The sequence below is a fragment of the Triticum aestivum genome, chromosome 3B (assembly GCF_018294505.1).
Source record: "Triticum aestivum cultivar Chinese Spring chromosome 3B, IWGSC CS RefSeq v2.1, whole genome shotgun sequence".
Classification (NCBI taxonomy): Eukaryota; Viridiplantae; Streptophyta; class Magnoliopsida; order Poales; family Poaceae; genus Triticum; species Triticum aestivum.
Genome location: NC_057801.1, coordinates 91,007,046 through 91,028,954, shown reverse-complemented (window position 1 = coordinate 91,028,954; position 21,909 = coordinate 91,007,046). Strand labels below are relative to the sequence as shown.

The following is a 21,909-nucleotide window of genomic DNA, read 5'->3' as shown; positions in this document are numbered from 1 at the left end:
GGTACCCATACACGTGGGTAAAATTGCCATCCTTGGTGCCGGAGATCAGCAACTTGAGCGTCAGCATGTACCCGATCATTATCTGGTGAACGGCGGCGAAGGTGGCCCAACCCTGATCAAGGGTGATCCTGTCGTTGACCATCCTCACCGTCATCCTCCATGTGCAGCCGGTGTTCGTCTTGAGTCTGAACTCTGCAGGGATGGCGGGGAAGTGCTTCGTGAACTACAGAGGCATTAGCAAACTGTCTAGATTCGGAGCAAGGATAACCTTGCAGAAGTGGCTTGGTCCCGACTCCTCATAGTAGTGGTCATATAGTTCCTCCACTTGGCGCTTGGGTGATCCTGCACCGGCACTTCGACCAATGGCGGCGGCACGACCTTCTTACCCTTGTCCATCTGCATTATGACGGCACACAGTTTAATGATCAACATTCATTCATATCGCCTTAACGCTCCTATATTAACCCACCCTATTAACCCGGCACCGCACTCAAACCCTCTCTGTTTCACCACAACTTTGTTTCACCATCTTTCCCTCGTTGTGAACTCCAACTCAAACCCCAACCCTTTTCCCTGGGGCATTGGATGGAGGACCTTCTTTCTTGGCCGCTCGCTTGATGACACAGCGACACATGGCATTGCCTATGTCCAAGTCAGACGAACAAGCCACGGTCCTTCTGTCCGGGTCAACAGTTGTAGTATAGTACAGTACAAAACATCTCAACAAAGGACAAAACCATGTCGTTGCGACAGTACTCCAAGTCGGATCTGAAGCGTGCGGGGATTCACATTCACGTGACTGCGGCAGCGGGAAACCCGTCCGTTGCACGCAAGTTTTCACCATCTTGTTACCGTCAACGAATCATGGAAGGTTCGTCCCGGATTCGGGTTACTTAAGGTAACCTGTCCGGTTTAACATGAACCGCACCAGCTTACCGTACCATCAGTCCAGTACTATACTTGCACTTGGTGAGTGTGAGCTGGTTGATGTTCAGAAAGAGCCATTAACCAGTGAACTGTTAACATATTTATTTTGTTGGGTCTCATCGGTGTCTCCTCATGGATGGGGCAACCTACGGCCGAATAGCCAAAAATGCACTTACTGCTAGCCCTCACTCCTCAGCATATGCCACTGTGGTCATGTGCGATCACAGTGCCATTGCACTACACATAGTGAACATTTTGGTTCTACTCAAACATAAATATTTGCAGTCTTGTATTGCAAATTTGCAACCATGTGCATTCACTCCTCACGATCTCACACTACTCAGGGCTCAGCATGAATTGCGGTCATGTGCATTCACAGGACCATCGCACTTGACACAGTACCCATTTTTCTTCTTCTTCTTCTTCTTCATCTAAACATGATTTTTCATTTATTTATTTTTTGCTTCCTTGTGCGCTTGAGAGAGCCTACAAATGGCAGCAACTGCGAGGATGCCGAGAACAATTCCCGTGTGTGCAGGGAAAATGACTGGGGACTGCAGTCTGCAGAAAACATCCCGCAAAAGTACAGAATACTTCTGCGTGCGTTTTTTCCTTTTCGTTTTTGTTAAACAAGGCGTTTTTTTCCTTTTCTGCTCACACAGTTGTTGGACAGCGCCAAAAATATAATTCAGTTAGAGAGGAAAAGCACAATTTTGGCATGCAGGCTGAAAGGGTTGTTTAATCTTTTATTCGGCTGATAGACATTCTTTATTCCACGAATTCTGGACATGTCAGTTTCCAACACTGCTGAGCATTCATTTCCCAACTAACACAAGCAGGAAGAGATCAACTTTCCAGGATAACACTCAAACATGGATTAACAAAAGAAAACCTAAAATGCACTTGCTCCAGAGAAGAAAACATGGATTAACACTCAAACACTTTTTCGGCAGAAAAGAAAACTTAAAATGCACTTGCTCCAGAGAAGAAAGATGGTCAGATTGGCACTACAGCAAGGTCTTCGGTCTGCAAGGAGATGATGAGAGTTCTGATCTGAAGTTCTGAACATGCATAGCCATGCTCATTGATTATTTCTCATATACACTGCTAGTAGCATTACAGAAGCTCAATCAAAGCCAACACACGACTTGGGTAAACTCCACTCGACATCAAGTAACAACGCACGTCCTTGCACACCGCGAGTTTAGTGTAGTTCGGTTAGACCCTCTGCGCCTGATGCGCCGCGGCACCACCGACGGACGCCAGCGCGCTCCTCACCGTCACGGCGACGCGGCAGCCCTTGAGCGCCCTGAAGCTCTCGTGCCGCACCCTGAAGCACGTCGCCATGGCCGTCTCCTCCTCGTCCGAGAACGACGACGACGACGAGTGCAGCCTGCTGCTGCTGCTGCCGCCGGCCCGCATCGGCGACTGCGTGGTACGGCGGAACGAAGATGCCGAGTAGGAGGATGACGATGACGAGGTCGACGCGGAGGAGAAGGACGAGGTGGGCGAGCCCGACGGCGTCGTCCGGCCCCGCCTCCGCGTCGCCATGAGGATGGAGCCCAGGATGCGGGACGGCCTGAACCTGTTGCTCCCGGCGGCGGCCTTGCGCGCCGCGTGCTTCTTGGCGGCCCCGGCGCCGGCGGCGTAGTAGGACGGCGGAGGCGTGAGCGGCGGCATCGTCGTGTCGGAGACGGCGTTCTTGGGCGTGCCCGGCTGCGACTCCCACAGGAACGGCACCGCGCCGGCGGAGGCCACGCCGTAGTAGACCCTGAAGGACGGCGCGGCGGCAGAGCTGTCCCTCGTCAGCAGCCTGGACAAGAGCTTGCCCCCCTGCCTCGGGTTCGGGTGGACCACCGCCTCCTCCCTGTCCTTGCCGTTGCCGACGGTGGCCGCCATGGATGGATGGATCGACGTGTCTCTGCTCTGTACAGCGAAACAGAGGGATCGTGTCCTTGCAAGTTGCAGAGGAGAAGGAGGAAGTGATCACTGAGGTGCGCAGCGAGTGTGGGGTTTTATGCTCGTCGGCAGCAGAGAGAGAGGGTGGATTCTCGTGGATTAATAATGAGAAGTGTGCTGGCTGGCCGTTTGCACGTCTCCCGCTGCCGTTAGTATCTCATCTGATTACTTTTGTTACTGCTCGGCTGTCCAAGATTCCGCGATGCAGAGACGACCTTTGACCTCACACTGTTTGGATCCATGAGCTAAGCAGGATTCATTTATATTCTACCCGTTGCCAAAACTTACGACGTTGTATCAAAAAGGGTCAGTTATTATTAATAACCAATAAAATAGCCAAAAAAGGGATTTCCCGCTTTAGATTATTAAGCAACATTCGCCGACCACAAGATAACTGCTGGGGCAAACGACACATCAAGCCCAAAAGAAAAGGAAAGAATTGAAAATGCCAACAATGGCGGCTCGAGAAAGCACAAATGATCCGCCACCACTGCACCCTCCGGATTCATCCCACCGCGCGCACTGTGGCTCCGAACCTCTAAGTACCAAGCAACACCTCCAAGAAGGGATGCGACGTTGACGACGCTGCTGGCTGGACATATCCTAGGGTTTCCCTCGGCACGCGGAAGGCAGTGGGGATGGGTAACACCGACGCCCTTCAGGAAGGAAAGGCGGCACCCCCGGCGACATCGCGTTAGAGCCGGATGAACCGGCAGGGATTTCTCCTGCATCCCAAACACCACTACCCGCCAATCCGGAGCCAACCATGCAACTTGCCACCCGCTAGCATACGCCACCACGGTCTTGAAGTCATCCATGCCGCCTCACTAAGATCGCCACCACGAGGCCTAGAGGACGGAGAGAGGGATGCCAGGAAACGAGAGGGGCAGCATCGGAGCCGAGCCGGAGGGAACCACCTCCCCTGCCATCATGCGGGATGCATGTGCCTCCCGCACCGTCGCGGTAGCCAGCTGGATGCCGCAGTAGGGGCACACCAGGCCACCCGGGCCCGCAAAGCCGCTGCCACCCCGCTGCAGCCAGCTGGCAACGACGCCGCCACCACCCGGCCCGGCCGGGTCCATCTCGGGCCCGCAAAGCCGCTGCCACCCCGCTGCAGCCAACCGACAACGCCGCCGCCACCACCCAGCTTCCCTACGCCCCATCTCCGCCTCCAAGGAGCTCCGCCGTTGAAGAAGAAGCCACCGGCCCGCCCCGGCCCAAATGGGGCCCTAGGGGGCCCAAACCAACCAATAAAATACACACTACATTTATTTTTTTGCGTAGAAAATACACACTACATTTTGTAAAGGAGAAGTACGAGAACTTAATATTCTGATTTACCCTGAGCCTATTTATGGAGAAAATGGAACATATGACCCACGAAAACCTGGAGTCTTGCATGAGACGGTCGAGTACTCCATCCATTTCCTTGCAAAAAAAAAGAGTACTCCATCCTTTTTTTTACTCCGCGTATTAGATTTATCTGAGGTCAAACTTTGTGAAGTTAACATCAACATCCACAACACTTAGCAAATATGATATCAAGATATATTCCATGGTGGATCTAATGATATTGATTTTTTATTGCAAATTTAACTTTTTTTGTATAAACTTAAAATTATCAAATAAAGACCTAAGAAAACTCGTGCATTATGACCAAAAATCCCACGACATTGTATTTTAAGTAGCTAAGACGAACTCTGACCAACAATTATACCATAGTAATATTGTATTATGGTGTAAAATCAATGTCACGACATGCATATTTAAACTTTGATTGTGACTATGGCTCACGGTTTTTCAGGTGAGGTGCTTTTGTCGGCATGAAATTTCCGTCATGTCTGCTCGAGTGTGGAGGAGGCTGAAATTCATGCGTGCTTGGCGAACTATATGTTGAGGTGCCTATGCAGAGACATGTTATCTTGGCTACTGATTCTCGATATGTATCAATATATGTGGAGGAAACGGCTTATTTTTTAAGCTGTCAAAAGAACTGACCCTTTGTCTGATAATGTGTTAGATGTTAAGTCCGGAGTTGTTCACCGCAGAAGATGCTTGAAGTTGTGAAACCGCTTAGTTGGTGGAGTTCAATCCTGCTCGGCGGTGGGATACTGTTGAGAATGACTGCATTCACCTTATCACTTGATTATCAAAGCACGGGCTTTCAGAAATGAAACTCCGTAAGCCGGTAGTTCCATTAACAACGAGAGACGTTAGTGAGGGTAGAAATGCATGCTCTACTCAATGCAATCAAAAGACCGATCTTTGGAAGAGGGCTGTTCATTATACTCTAACAGCGATGAACGACTGGATGGTATCGTCAATCTTCACTATGTTGTGCGCGTGAATGTGATGATGATGCGAGTTTGTATATACATCTACCATCGGTACTCGTCTAAACAATTTTTCATTTCGAACAAATGGCAGAGACCTCACCGCTTGAGGAGCCTACGTGGAGCGTGAGAAAACCCATCCCATGCATGCATGTACTGATGTCACCCATCCATCGGCCATAATAAGTGCTCCGTATTTTGGCCCACGGGAGCTGGATTTTGGTCCATCATTGGTAGTACTGGTGCGTACTCGATCGCTTGCTCCAACTAAATTCGCTGATGGATAGGCCTAGCCAACGACGTACGTAGATCTCTGTTTTGGATTCTCCCAGCTGCTATGAAAAGCATGGCGATTAAATACGTAGTACCATACCAATACCGTCGCGCTCTATCGCCGGCCTCGTTGTAGCACGAGCGCGCGACACTACTCGCTTTCTACATGGCTCCAAACTAATCAATATACAGCACTGGTTTTTGTCATCTCCTGTCATCTTAGTGGCTGCGTGATTAATTATGATAAGAGATGATAATACTAGCCTGAGCATTATGCATGAAATCTGCTGCTGAAAAATGGCTTTGAAGACATAAAAACAAGCTAATGGAAAACAGGTAAAATCATGTTTATGCGGCAATAATTATGTGATAACTATCGATCGTGGTACCGGGTATACCAGGTTATCGATCAGTAAACTAATAGAATCACATATTCAGTAATAGGAAGTATTTTACAAAGATCAATCATAGTTTTTTTTTTACGAAAAGGGGGGACTCCTCCGCCTCTGCATCAGAACGATGCATAGAGTAATAAGGTTCAACAAGGTCTTAAAGTCTGCAAACAAAAGCAACGGCTAGCTCACACAGAGCCTCAACGCCAAAACAAAAAGCCCAATAAGCCACAACCGCCAGGCAAAATAAAAGATAGGTAAACTAATTGCCTATCCTATTACATGACCGCCATCCAAACCGGTTGAAGATATCCCGCGCTACCATCTCCCACCGTACAGATTCAGTAACCAAACGCTCTCTGGCCTCCGTCAGAGTGAGTAAGGACCACATACGGATCAGTGCAGTAGCCCGGAATAAAATCTGCAAAAAATGAATAGTTGTTTTTCTGTTAAAAGCCAAATCATTTCTGCAATTTCAAATTGCCCATAACAACGCACATACTCCTACACGAATGTGTCTAGCTGTTTCGGACTCTATCCCAGCAAGCCACGTCCCGAATAACGTGTTGACCGAAGTCGGAGGAGTAATGTTAAAGGCAATTTGCACAGAGCGCCACAACCCTCATGCCAAAGGACAGTAAAAAAAGAGATGCTTGATAGTCTCGTCCCGATCACAGAAACTACACCTAGTAGAACCTGTCCAGTTGCGCTTAACTAAATTGTCCTTTGTTAAAAGAAAAAGATCAATCATAGTTGAGTCCATCTTATTTTGTTCATTCTTTTTGAGATCACAACATAGCTTTTTTAAAAGAAAAAGATCACAACATAGTTGAGTCATGAGTTCATTATATTTCCCTTTTGATTTATTTTCTCAGGGGAACATACATCATTTGCACAACAACAAAAGACACATTTCAAAGGGCTACGCAGCTTACCTGCTGCACATACACTGCAGGGTCCTGCAGATCGACGCATGAAGTTGCTTTCGACCTCCTTTATCTGGGGGGAGCTAATCTAATGATCGCCATTAAAAAGCCTAATGGTCTTGTTAACTTGTTAATGGAAGTGGGGTTGGATTCGTACACTGCTTACACAGGGATCGTCTTCGTGCATGGAGCATCAATGCAGTACTGTGGTCGATGAACTGTCATCGGATGGTCTTTAAAGAAGGCCATCTTTTGTTTATGTTTGGATTAGCGGAGCGTAGCTGGACTTTTCACCTAACGGCACGCTGGGCTTTCAATGCCTGCAGGGTCAGGGCACGACACTGCCCACTTAAGAATGCTTGTAGGAACAACTAATTTAATCAATTGGGTCAAAATAGAGCAGGATCTAGCCCAGTTGCTCGCACGCAAGGTCGACAGGGAAATTGAAGAGGGATCCCAGTTTGTAGTCAGTGCAGCTGCTGTCCGAGGATTCAGTACGGGCTAGATCTGAAGAAACTTTTGCATGACAGCTCTTGGGGTGACTGTATCATAACGTTGGAGCTATCAAGTTGTAAGATAGAATGCTCTTCAGGTGTGACTAAAATTTGATTGAAAATCTAGGAATGGGGTTCAAACCTCATTTTCTGGAGCACTAGGCTCCATGTTGTTTCTCTTAAATCATTTTATGTACCCGTGGAGGTGGCATTTCATTCATGCGCTCTTCCAATTCCGGCATTTCTTTTAGTCCTTACAAATCAAAATTAAGGCAAGGTGCCCTGAAGGCTGGGCAGCTTTTATCTGTCGTGGAATAAAAATCTTGGATTTCATTTAGATCTAAATTGATGTCAATCTTGATCTAACATCCAACGAGTATAATTAACCATCTTTCTGGCAAATGTGGATCGATGCGTGTTATTTAAGCACCAAGTACAAATTAGGACACATGCATCCTTACAGATAAGACCCGAAGGTCTACAACTTGCAGATAAAAGCCAACAAGAAGGAAATATAACATCGAGGCTAGAGAAAGAAGTTCCAAGACGAACGAGGAACAGCGACTCTGAACCTTAGGTCTGCCCACCTTGCATTGATGTGCGCACGGGTGCCATGCATCGCTTCGTGTTGCCTTCTTGTGGATAGATGATTCGTTCTACATCCATCGCGAAAAATGTGAATCCAATATTATGCAAATAATCTAACACAATATGAACAAATTAATTACACAAAAAGCTGCCCTGCCATCCTGCGATATCTATCTCCTCGGGAATGGCAGAAGCAGGAGAAGGAGATCGTGAGTAACTGTTGTCCATGAGTAGGCGAGCGATGTTCTGTTTCGTTTTAAATTTTTAGAGGAGTAGCAGGCGAGAAATCGTTCACTGTGGAGCTTTATTCAGTTATCCTCTGTCTCGACGTACAGTTTATGTTTTTGAACATGTCAACTTTGAGCAGAGATGACTGTTCTTCGGTACCGCAGGTGGCTCTGACAACCTACAGGATCGCAAATATGACCGACACAACGCACGCGGGAGAAAGAGAATCCTTGGCTAGATGTACAAAGCTCCTCGATCGATTCAGTTTAGTCGTTGGTAAAAATCTTGACTATCCGAAATTGCTTGCGCTCTTCCGCAAATGATGATGTGTTGTAATAGCTTCCATGCAGATGGTTCCGCTCCGGGGTGCAATGGATCAATCGCTTCGAAGCACTCTGAACAGACTACTAGAGCGTACGATATCCGAAGTGCTGTCGTCCAGACATTTATTTTTTCTTTTGAGAAACTGTCGTCCAGACATTTATTTTTTCTTTTCAGAAACTGTCGTCCAGACATTTATTTTTTCTTTTGAGAAACTGTCGTCCAGACATTTATTTTTTCTTTTGAGAAACTGTCGTCCAGACATTTGAAGTTCATCTTCTCTCTTTCCCCTGCAACTCGGCCTTGAGGTCCATTTAGCGCTTGGGCCGGTCCAGAGATGTATTATTTCACACAGGTTTTAGATTTCAGTGCGTCACAAAACACAGCAGTCGATATGTCCGAGTGGTTAAGGAGACAGACTTGAAATCTGTTGGGCTACGCCCGCGCAGGTTCGATCCCTGCTGTCGACGCTGTATCTTTTTTATCTTTTGTACAACTTTTTTTTTTCGTTTGTGCAATCTCCACTAGCTTTTCATATCAGCTAGCTATATATAGGTGCGTACGCACAGTACATATGTGCTCTCACCATCCATGCACCCATGTCCACGTCCGGAGATTAGATTCTGAGCCGCTCCAGGGTTTTCTTCCCAGTTTCCGCAAGGCACCGGGCATGCGCAACAAAAGAACAATGGTGATATGCTATGCTCTCTCCTCTCACATCTCCATCGATGTACGTATGTGGAGGAATCGGTGCTCGCTGTTACGTGTCGGCCGCTTCAGAGCCGTTTGAAAAAGCAATAAAGGCTGCCTTCTTCTTCCTCGAAGGCTCAAAACTCTCATCTATCCTCTTCAAGGCACCTGTCCTGACTCACTTCTTCCCGAGTTGCTCTCCTCTGTTCCAACTTACTCCCTTCGGAAGCGATCTAAACGCTTTTATATTTTTTTATAGAGAGAGTACTTCGAAGAGTAAATCAGACACACGGAAAAAAGGGAGTGGCGGCACAACAACTCAACCAGATTTTTTTTCCAGATAACCTGATGGAAAAGAGGGGCGGAGGGGTGACTCGGGGGGCGGCTCCGGGGCCGACTTCGGGGATCTCCGGCATTGCCCCCCGCCGACGGGAGGAGGCGCGTAGGAGGCCGGTTCTAGGCGCTGGCCGATGACGATGCCGGGGACTCGAAAGACAACGACGGCGACTCGGACGGCGGGTCGACGGGCGTGGCATCTCCAACTCCTTCAGATACGATTTGCGAAGCCTTTAGGGTCGGGTACCCCGAAGACAAGGTGGCTCTGCTTGTGGATCTGGCGATTCCTTCCGATGATCCGGTGAGGATGGGTCTGCGGGCGGAAGACAAGATCGAGATCGTCCGGCGTATAGTTCATCGACGAACGGCGGCGACGGCAATTCGGCCTTGGAAGGGACCTCTACCTAAGGTTAGTCTCCCTAAACTAACATTGTCAGATTATTTCACGGAGGGATCTTGGAAGATCGTTCAGCGTAAGAAGAAGCGGCGGCCATCCACGGCGCAGGTGCCGGCACTGGCAACCGACCGGCCTGTCGTGATCCGTGAGGCGCGGATCCGGGACTAAAGGGTTGGTCCTTGTTGCGGTCAGAGTTTAGTCCCACCTCGCCAATCGAAGGGCGCTCACACCGGTTTATAAGCTCCTCCCTCTCTGCCTTGTTGAGCTCCTCTCAAAGTGAAAATAGATGCCCTTATAGAGAGAATTTGACCTAAATTCATATTGAATTTCTCTGAAGTTAGTAGAAATTTATTATGAATTTAGGTTGAATTCTCTCTATAAGCGCATCTATGGTCATTTTTTTAGTAAAGTTAATCACAACTATTTTTTCTTCTATTTATTTCTAAGTAGTTTTTTATATAGTTTTTTTCTTTTCTACTATATTTATTTTTTTCTTATTTTTCTGAGTTGTAATAAGTCATTTAAAATAAAAAAGAGGCGCAATGCTCGTTAATTAGCTTCAAGCCTTTCGGAATAGTGTAAACTACACTGCACATAGCTCCGTGCAGTCTACCCTATTCCTAAAGGCTTGAAGCTAAGCAACGTGCAGGTTAGCATTGAGCCTTTTCTGCATCATCTCTGCACTCAGGGCTTATAAACCGCTGTGAGTGCCTCTCGCTTGGCGAGGTGGGACTAAAAAACAGCTGCAGAAAGAATCAACTAAAAAACTCTTTTACCGGTTCATGCCACGAACCGGTACTAAAAGGTGCTCGTGGGGCACCAGCCTTAAAACCTGTACCAAATAAAATGCCTTTGTAACAGCCTTAGAACTGGTACTGAAGGAATCAACTAAAAAACTTTTATGAACCTCTAGTATTATTGAAACTAAAATTATATAGAATTTTGTTACAAACTTTAATAGCAAAAAGAATTATCATAAAAGAAAATAAATAAGTAATTAGAATTTTGTTACAAACTTTAATAGCAAAAAAAATTATCAGAAAAGAAAATAAATAAGTAATTAGAATTCTGTTCAAAACATTAAAAGCAAAAAGAATTATCATAAAAAAATAAGTAATTAGAATTTTGTTACAAACTTTAATAGCAAAAAGAATTATCATAAAATAAAATAAATAAGTAATTAGAATTCTGTTCAAAACATTAAAAGCAAAAAGAATTATCATAAAAGAAAATAAGTAAGTAATTAGAATTTTGTTACAAACTTTAATAGCAAAAAGAATTATCATAAAAGAAAATAAATAAGTAATTAGAAGTCTGTTCAAAACATTAAAAACAAAAAGAATTATCATAAAAGAAAATAAATAAGTAATTAGAATTTTGTTACAAACTTTAATAGCAAAAAGAATTATCATAAAAAAATAATAATAAGTTATTAGAATTTTGTTACAAACTTTAATAGCAAAAATAATTATCATAAAAGAAAATAAATAAGTAATTAGAATTCTGTTCAAAACATTAAAGCAAAAAGAATTATCATAAAAGAAAATAAATAAGTAATTAGAATTTTGTTACAAACTTTAATAGCAAAAAGAATTATCATAAAAGAAAATAAATAAGTAATTAAAATTCTGTTCAAAACATTAAAAGAAAAAAGAATTATCATAAAAGAAAATAAATAAGTAATTAGAATTTTGTTAGTAACTTTAATAGCAAAAAGAATTATCATAAAAGAAAATAAATAAGTAATTAGAATTCTGTTCAAAACATTAAAAACAAAAAGAATTATCATAAAAGAAAATAAATAAGTAATTAGAATTTTGTTACAAACTTTAATAGCGAAAATAATTATCATAAAAGAAAATAAATAAGTAATTAGACGGGTGCATTGCTACCGGTTGGTGGAACTAACCGGGACCAATGACCCACCTTTAGTCCCGGTTGGTGCCTCCAACCGGGACCAAAGGTCTCTGTTTCCCGCCCTTTGGGCTGCTAAAAAGAGGCCTTTGGTCCTGGTTGGTAGCCCCAACCGGGACTAAAGGGGGGCATTAGTCCCGGTTTGTGCCACGAACCGGGACCAATGCCTTTGCAATATAAGTAGCACTTAGGAAATTTTCAGAACCATCCATCCCCACTTCAATCTCTTCTACTGCTCTCCCCCGACGGCGGCGAATCCATCCACGACGCCGGCAGGCTGCCCGAGCCAGCCCTCGCCCCGCTCCGCCCCGTCCCGCGCCACCCCGTCCCGCGCCGCCCCGGCCCGCGCCGCCCTGACGCCGTCGCCGCCCCGCCCCGCGCCGCACCTCGCCGTCGCCGTCGCCGTCGCTGTGAGCAACTAATTTAATTTGACATTAGTAGTAGTTAATTTAGATGTGTAGTTAATTTTGTTAATTTTTTTTAGATTTTTTGTAGTTCATAGATTTTTTTTGTTAGATGTGTAGTTCATAGATTTTTCTGTTAGATTTTTTTTTCATATTGTGTAATTAATTTGTTCATATTGTGTTAGATTATTTTTCTGTTAATAGATTTTTTTGGTGATATTATTGTTGAATATGCATGTTTGTATGTTCATATATATGCAAAGATCGAATATGTCAAATTTTTATGATTTTTTTCTGTTCATAGATTTTTATGATTTTTTTCTGTTGTAATTTTGTTCATAGAATTTTAATGATTTCTTTGTTCATAGTATTTTCTTTGTCAACTTATTGTGTATGTATAGGAAATATGTGAATGATATAAGTCATTTATGAATATGTTCATATTTAGAATAGAGGAAAAATAAAAAAAATAAGAAGAGAAAGTGTTTAATATAATTAGTTAAAAAAATAATAGAACTATAGTTAAACTAGTTTATTTTTAGTAAGTACTACTTTATTTTATTTATAGTAAGTGCTTCATATATAGTTGAACTAGCTAGTTGATTTAATAAACTACTTTATTTTACTATATATAGAAGTAGTTTGTTTTTAGTAAGTACTACTTTATTTATTTATAGTAAGTGCTTAGTAGTTGAACTAGTTGATTTAATTAATAAAACTACTTTATTTAACTATATATAGGAGTAGTTCCTGCATCGACGTCGGCGATGCCTATCCCGCATCCTCGTCGTCATTGACTCGACGGTGGAGGCCTGCTTGATCAGGGCCATGTTCGGGACTGGGCTCCGCCGGGCTGGTATTGGGAGGTGCTACCTTCCGAGGGACGTAGGTTGGTGAGGAGGCAGCCCGTTGTTGAACCGATCCTTGTTTGGTGACGGTCGCGTGTGCCAGTGACGGTGCCGAGGCATCCGGACACCGCAGAGGTGGTACGTCACCGTGTCAGCGAGGAGGATGAGCACGTCCGTCGCTACATGGTTGCATTGGAGGGCAGGTTCGACAATATCTGGTAGATTCTTCAGGAATCTCACTGGAGCTATGATCCTGTGATGGTTCCTTATCTTTGGGTGTCCACCGCCCGCGACGATACCCGTCGGGCGCTACAGTTCTAGTTGCATTAGTGATGCTATATTAATGATAACATTCGACGATGTACGGACACCAAGAGATGATGTACTTTTGCTTATAATTGAATGCATGCTAATTTGAATAGTACTTTATTTTATGATTTGGTTTTGCTTATTTTATGATTTGGTTTTGCTTATTGAATGCTCATATTGGAAAAGTTCTCCTTCATTCCCGTGTGCTAGACAATTTGGTGTAATAATGCACTCGGGAATGAAAGGAGGAGCTACGTACCATCACCGATAGTCAACCCGTGATTAATAATAATGATCTAGTTTAATATTTGAATTATGAACATAGGCCAGAAATGTCGTACTCGGACGATGAAAACCGCCCGGGGGAGTGTGACTGGTGCCACGACGACTGAGGTATGTGCGACAGGTTCATTGAGCTGGACGAAGATCGGCACTTCAGCATTAAGCTCGAGGAGACCTTCGATGTTCATACGGTACGCAACAACGACAATAGTTTCTTTTTGTAATTAAGCACGACTTCAACTATTTTAACGTGTATTTTTCATCTTTTCCAATTCGACTAGCTTATCCCATGCTATGCAAGACGCTATGTCTTGGAGAGGATGGGTTTTGAAGGCCATGAAAGTATGGAAACCAAAAAAATTCTCCTAAGGACCCATCATGGTGTGGATTTTCAAGTAAAGCTGTACAATGCTGAGAGTGTAACCCATTTTGGTTGCAAAAATTGGGAAACACTTTGCAAGATGTATGGTTTTTATGAGGGTATGCTTGTCACCATGGATCTTGATGATCCTACAATCGAGCAAGATAGACCTTCGATTTGGGTCCTTGTGGATACACCACCAATTCTTCTCCAATGTGAGCTTAACATAGTTATTAAGTAATTTATATTATTTATTTCAAAATAGTTGACATCTTATTTCCATTGACAACTTATTTTCATTCTTCAAAGAATGTGCGGAAGATGGAAGACAAAACCCACTACACCGATGGCTCCGAATTAACTTATAGGGAGAAAAATCATCTGATCGTATTTTGTGTTGATCTTGAGAATTACAATGTCTACAATCAAACTCCTCAACATTATGGTCAATACGTGCCACTAGTGCACGTGTTGAACTACGGTAACTACCATGGAGATACCCTGGTAAGAGTTTTTACTAATACGACATCCGTGCATCTTTTTGCACACTTCTAAAACTAGTACATCATTGCTAACTACGAAGTTATTACTATGTTTTTAATAGATAATCCCGAATAATTGTGTGCCTCATCTGATGTATATGCACAGCAGCCTTCATGTTTTGAACATACAACCAGGTCTTCCTACGAATCTGAATTGTCCATACCGGGTTTCTAAAAGAATGGGATACATGACAATCAAAGAATGAAAAAAATGTATGGACAGTCGTAAGGAGCTTCTTGGAAGAGAAAGGCAACAAAGTGCAAGAATTGGAGACAGGATGATCTCCATTCTTCATAATGGAGAGTCAGGGTCTATATTATTTTATGCTATTTTACCTTAAGGGTGTTTAGGTCCTACCTGATACTGATGATGAAAGGATCGATATGGTTGACTAGAGGGGGGGGGTGAATAGGCAACTAACAATTTTTTATACTTTTCTTTAACAATTTAAACCTTGCAATGAAATAGGTTGTCTAGATGTGCAAATACGTGGATAACCTATATGATGCAAAGACAATAAGCACACAAGCAAGCAATAGATAAAACTTAAGTAAGCTTGCAAAAGTAAAGGGACAAGATAACCAAGAGTGGAGCCGGTGGAGACGAAGATGTGTTACCGAAGTTCCTTCCTTTTAAGGGGAAGTACGTCTCCGTTAGAGCCGTGTGGAGGCACAATGCTCCCCAAGAAGCCACTAGGGCCACCGTAATCTCCTCACGCCCTCACACAATGCGAGATGCCGTGATTCCACTATTGGAGCCCTTGAAGGCGGCAACCGGACCTTTACAAACAAGATTGGAGCTATCTCCACAACACTTGGAGGCTCCCAACAACACCATGAAGCTTCACCTCAATGGAGTATGGCTTCGAGGTGACCTCAACCGTCTAGGGTGCTCAACACCCAAGAGTAACAAGATCCGCTAGGGATAAGTGGGGGAAATCAAATTTCTCTTGGTGGAAGTGTAGATCTGAGCCTTCTCAACCAATCCCGAGCAAATCAACAAGTTTGATTGGCTAGGGAGAGAGATCGGGCGAAAATGGAGCTTGGAGCAACAATGGAGCTTTTGGGGGAAGAGGTAGGTCAACTTTGGGGAAGAAGACCCCTTTATATAGTGGGGGGAACAATCCAACCGTTATCCCACTGAGCAGCCCCACACAGAGCGGTACTACTACTAGGGAAGGGCGATACTACCGCTCAACCCAGCGGTACTGCCGCGCTGACAGGGGCCTGACCCCAGGGCGGTACTACCGTGGGGGTAGGTGCGGTACTACCGCTTGGAGCGATACTACCGCTACAACTACCGCCCTTAGTACCGCAAAACCCGACACGAAAAACATCGTTCTTGAATCGAGGCGGCAGAAGCCCGGAAGCACTGCGATACTACGACCGAAGGTCCCAAGCGGTACTACCCTTCGGAGAGCGGTACTACCGCTTGGAGCGGTACTACCGCTCTGAGAGCGGTACTACCGCTGTGGGTCGCGGTACTACCGCTGGGGCAGAGCAAAGCATACTAAGGGGAAAACGGCAGCTCCAATGAAGCGGAAAGAAAACGACGTGTGTGATATGGATGTGTACGTGTTGATTCCACCCAAGTATTACCAAAGCGGATCCCCTCTTGATAGTACGGTGACTCCTACGAGACTAGAACACCAACAACGAAACGAAGGAGCTACACCGACTTGAATAAAACACCGAGGGGAGAAAATCGTCTCGTGCCAAAGGATGAATCTCTGAAAGAACTTAATGCACGCGATTAGTCCGCACAAGCATTGTCATCAATCACCAAAACATCTTGGGGATAAATATGCCCTTACAATCTCCCCCTTTTTTGTGGATTGATGACAATACGGGATTTGCACAATATGATAGATAAAGGATAAACGCAAAAACACAACCATCCTAAAATGTAGAAGGGCTCCCCCTGGATGTGTGCTACCTAGATAAGTGCTTTGGACTGCATGACACAGATGCCAGGATCAATGCTCCCCCTACATTTTAGAGACCAACTACCTAAGCAAGATATATGAGAGCAACATGGATAACATGATAAGCATGCAACTCATAAGCTAGATAGACATAGATAATGATACTGGAAAGGTAAGGTAGCATATGTCTCACACCATATGACTCGAGCTAAGGTCTCACTGACAAAAACCAGAACTTAGGTCTCACAGACACAAACCAAATAAAGCAACAGGCCAAAACACAAACACAGAAGACGGAAGACACAAAGCAAGCACAAATCGCTAAACTCTCTCCCCCTTTGGCACCGAGACACCAAAAAAGAGAGGGAGTGCTGCTACGGCTCCAGGTGATAGCAAACGAGGGACACACATCAGATCTCAAAGGGATCATCTGCGCCACCATCGTCAGCCGGGAAGTGCTCAGCATCAGAATCAGTCCAAGGACAGTGCTGCTGAATCCACTCCTCCTCCTCGGTAAGCTGATCCTCAGAACCACTAATCACAATAGCACCCATCTGACGCGTGAGCTCCTTGTGGCGACCTCGGGCCTTCTTCTCAGCCACATGAGTCATGTACTGACCGTGAGACTCCATGCAGAATAGCTTCTTCACCTTGATCTTGAGCTTCTTGGCCCAAGAGGGCTCTGCCTCAGAAGGCACGTAGTCATCATTTTCATCCTCAGCCTCAGCCCCAATCTCCTCCTCAGTCTCCATGGCAGCAGCAGATGAAGGAACTCCAGTCCTAGGGGCCTGAGTGCCCTAGTTATCCTTCTTCCTCAGACGCTTGACATCGTGAGAGACCAACTCTCCAGTCTCCGGCGGCACCTTGGGATAGACACGATCCCAGGCCTTCTCAATGAGCAGCATAATGAACGGACCATAAATCGGGCACTTGCGCTCGGAGATAGCAGAAAGCAGCTCGGACCACATAACATGAGAGATATCCAAGGACTCTCCGGTGTTCTGTCCCTTCTGACGCTGGTAGAAGAGAAGCATGTCCACGAGATAGGAGTGAACCTGGTCCAGATTCCCGATACGAGGGAAAAGAGTCTCTCTGAAGATACGGTGAAGGATATCCAGATAGGCAGGCAGCTCATAGGTTTCCTTCTTCGTCTCAGGGTTGATCCTCAAAGTGCAGTAGGGCCATAGAGCTTGCTTGTGAGTGGCATTGGCGCGACGGTGGGGGCGAAAGCCGACAGAAGACTCAAGACCTAGATCTTCCACCCTAATCAACTCCATGAAAGCTTTCCACGTGACTGAAAGCAACTTGCCATCGGTCACCCAAGTCAGTGTCCTGTCCTCATCAGTCCCAAGGTGAACCGTGGCATAGAATTGGGCCACAATATCAGCATCATAGTCCTTGTTGAATTGCATGATCCCGAGAATGTTCAGTTGAGTGCACATCTGAAGAGCTTCACCAAAGTATTCAGGATCGTTCTCCATATGCTCGGTGTCGATGGAGTGCATGTTGACATAGAGATTCTTCTTGGCTTTGAGAACATCAAAGAAGATGGCAAACTGGAACCTGTTCCAGAATAGACGGTTGACCAAAGTGGGATCTTGGTCGTCCTCATACGGGTTGCGGCGGCGCCTTGCCCAGAACTCCTTGGGCGGCATTTCTGGCACGATTTTGCCTGGCTTTGGCTTGACCCCAGGCTTCTTCTGCAGTTGAGGAGGAGGTGGAGACTAGAAGATCCTCCGGCGGGCTCAGTGGTGCGGTAGCGCTTGGACGAGGCACGACCGGGGTTGATATGACGAGCCTGATGCTCAGGAACCTCATCACCTGGAACCACACACACAAACACGCAAACAACCAGAGAGAACGAGCGTAAGCCACAAAACACGAGCAAAAAGATCACTGAAAGGTAGGAGCATGACGGAAACTGGTAGAGGGGCGGTAGTACCGTGACCCTTCAGCAGTAGTACCGCTCTAAGCGGTAGTACCGCTCTGGAGAAAGCGGTAGTACCGCTCCAAGCGGTAGTACCGCTCTGGAGAACGCGGTAGTACCGCTCTAGAGAATGCGGTAGTACCGCTCGAGGTGGGGAAACAGCAGTTTCCTACTTTCGTGGTCAGATCCGGTACTACCGTCCTACCAAATTCAAAAATACTCCAACCAAACACTAATCCAAACTATCTAGAAGCAATCTCCATCCTACTCAAGCCTAGATCTGGCCAAAAATCTAGAGATGCAACAGCTATTGCCCCTAAGAAGCTAGATTGGAAATCTAGACACAAGGAAAAAGAGAACGGGGGCAATACCGGCATCCATGGCAAGAGGAAACGGTGGGGATCGACTCCATCGAAGGAAATGGAGAGGAGCGCCCCGGAGAGGGAGATCCGCCGGAGCCCTCCCGCGGCGCCGGTTGCTGAGGAAAGAGGAACAGAGCAAGGGGGCGAGCGAATGGGTATGGGGGAGAAGAAAACTCCCCCTGCCCCCGATATAACCCCCGGCCCGCGCCTCATGGCGGTAGTACCGCGCTGGAGGGCGGCAGTACCGCTTGCCACGAGCGGTAGTACCGTTTCAGCAACCACACTGCTCCTAAACCTATGGCTAACGCTCAAAATAAAAACGAAAGCAAGGGCAAGAGAAAGAGAAGACCAACCAGGCAGCACACACACAAACAACGGACCAGAAACCACTCAAACAAAAACAAACACACGAAACAGAGCGAGCTCTGGCCTCTCTCAGGAGAGGATGGTGGCCGGAGCCACCTATGTTTGAGTCAATTGGTATGGCACCGCGAAGAATTATCCTTGGGCCCATGACCAACACTCGTCTTTGAAGCACAAGTACCATCAAAAATGGCTAATGTGAAAGGGTTGATTGATTTATGCATAATGGGGGGAGGGAGAGTTCATTGAGAGAACAACACTCCCCCTATGTCCATGCCTACATCTAAGCTAGATACCAAGTTGAGTGGGGTGGGGTGTGCAAGGGTTCAAGTCACATTGCTCGAATCAATGATATTTAGCTCATGCCTTAACTCGCGAAATCTTGCTTCATCCAAGGGCTTTGTGAAAATATCTGCAAGGTTATCATGAGTGTTGACATACTTGAGCTCGATCTCTCCTCGCCTAATGTGATCCCGGATGAAATGATACCGAATCTCAATATGCTTCGTCTTGAAGTGTTGCACCGGGTTGAGAGAAATCTTGATGGCACTTTCGTTGTCACACCAAAGAGGCACTTTGTCACAAATGACACCATATTCCTTTAAAGTTTGCCTCATCCATAAGAGTTGTGCACAACAACTACCGGCAGGCACATATTCAGCTTCGGTGGACGAGAGAGATACACAACTTTGCTTTTTGGAAGACCAACTCACCAAAGAGCACCCAAGAAACTGGCACCCTCCGGAAGTGGACTTCCTATCCACTTTGTCTCCCGCCCAATCGGAATCCGTAAATCCTTCAAGCTTTAAGTTTGCCTGTCTTGGGTACCATAAGCCAAAGTTTGGGGTATGAGCCAAATATCGAAAGATTCGCTTGACCGCCACATCGTGACTTTCCTTTGGTGCAGCTTGAAACCGTGCACATATCCCCACACTCAACATGATATCCGGTCTAGATGCACAAAGGTAAAGCAAGGAGCCAATCATGGAGCAATATACCTTTTGATCCACCGCTTTACCATTGGGATCAATGTCAAGTTGGCACTTGGTGGGCATTGGAGTAGAGGCCGGCTTGACATCACTTAGCTTGAATCTCTTGAGCATGTCTTGAGTGTATTTGGCTTGGTTGATGAAGGTACCTTCTCTTCTTTGTTTGATATCAAAACCAAGGAAGAACTTCAACTCTCCCATTGAAGACATCTTGAACTTAGAGGTCATGAGAGCGGCAAATTCTTCATTGAAAGATTTGTTAGGGGAACCAAAGATAATGTCATCAACATATAGTTGGCATACAAACAACTCCCCTTTGACCTTCTTAGTAAAAAGAGTGGGATCAATTAGCCCAACTTCAAATCCACGATCTTGTAACAACTTGGTAAGGTGGTCATACCACGCACGTGGGGCTTGTTTAAGGCCATAGAGTGCCTTATTGAGTTGATATACATGAGACGGAAAGAAGGGATCCTCGAACCTGGGGGGTTGCTTGACATAGACAAACTCATTAATAGGACCATTAAGAAAAGCACTTTTCACATCCATTTGTTGCAACTTAAAGTTGTGATGGGAAGCATAAGCAATCAACAAACGAATGGATTCAAGGCGAGCAACGGGAGCAAAGGTTTCACCGTAGTCGATACCCTCGACTTGGGAGTAGCCTTGGGCTACCAATCTTGCCTTGTTGAGAATTATGTTCCCATGAGCATCTTGCTTGTTCTTGAAGATCCACTTGGTTCCAATGATGTTATGGTTCCCGTAAGGCCTTGGCACTAACCTCCACACCTTGTTGTACTCGAAGTTGTTGAGTTCTTCATGCATGGCATTGAGCCAATCCGAGTCTTCGAGCGCCTCATAGACCTTATGGGGTTCAACACAAGAGACAAACGCGTGATGTTCACAATAGTTTGCTAATTGTCTACGAGTGCTTACCCCCTTTCTTAGGCTTCCAACCACATTCTCCATGAGATGACCTTTGGTGGTGAGTTTGGAAGCAATCTTCACGGCACGACGCTCCAATTCCTCCTCGGATGTCGAAGGAGGAGGGTTCACTTGATTATCTTGAGCGTCATCATGAGCTTGTTCTTGATCTTGAGCTTGCTCATGATCTTGAACTTGCTCGAGGGGGAGAACTTGACCTTGGGCATCATGTGAGGGTTCACCACCATCTTGAGATTGATCTTGCCCTTGGTCTTGTTCCCGAGGATGAGGGCCTTCACTTTGTTCTTCGGAAGCGTGTGGGTCTTGAGTAGGTGAAGGCTCCACAGAGGTGGAGCATTGTCCTTCTCCTTCGGCCACAAGGGGTTCCTCAGTGGGTAGGATATGACCAATACCCATTCTTCTTATGGCTTGGGGAGGAATTTCATCACCTACATCACAAGTACCACTTTGCTCCACTTGGGAGCCGTTATTTTCGTCAAACTCTACGTTACACGTCTCCTCAATGAGTCTGTTGGACTTGGTGAGAACGCGGTAAGCATGAGAGTTTGTAGCATAACCAATAAATATGCCCTCATGAGCTCTAGCCTCGAATTTAGACAAACGAACACCTTTCTTGAGAATGAAACACGTACCCGAACACCCGGAAGTACTTGAGATTAGGCTTGTTCCCGGTGAGTATCTCATACGGAGTCTTGTTCAAGCCTTTGCGGAGATAGAGCCGATTGGATGCATGACATGCTGTGTTGATGGCTTCGGCCCAGAAGTTGTATGGAGACTTGAACTCCGCCATCATGGTCCTTGCCGCATCCATCAACGTCCGGTTCTTCCTCTCCGCAACACCATTTTGTTGAGGGGTATATGGTGTAGAATATTG

General features: G+C 45.6%; 1 protein-coding gene and 1 non-coding gene across 2 annotated transcripts; one reads left to right on the top strand and one right to left on the bottom strand.

Annotated features, from left to right (window-relative positions):
* Positions 1 to 1,976: 1,976 nt before the first annotated feature.
* LOC123064924 (uncharacterized) lies at positions 1,977 to 2,939 on the bottom strand. The gene has a single exon (XM_044488316.1). The coding sequence runs from the start codon at positions 2,824 to 2,826 to the stop codon at positions 2,146 to 2,148; it is 681 nt and encodes a 226-aa protein (XP_044344251.1). The 5' UTR covers positions 2,827 to 2,939; the 3' UTR covers positions 1,977 to 2,145.
* Positions 2,940 to 8,829: 5,890 nt separating this feature from the next.
* Positions 8,830 to 8,911, top strand: TRNAS-UGA (transfer RNA serine (anticodon UGA)). The gene has a single exon. It is a non-coding gene; the product is annotated as a tRNA-Ser (tRNA).
* The last annotated feature ends 12,998 nt before the right edge of the window (positions 8,912 to 21,909 follow it).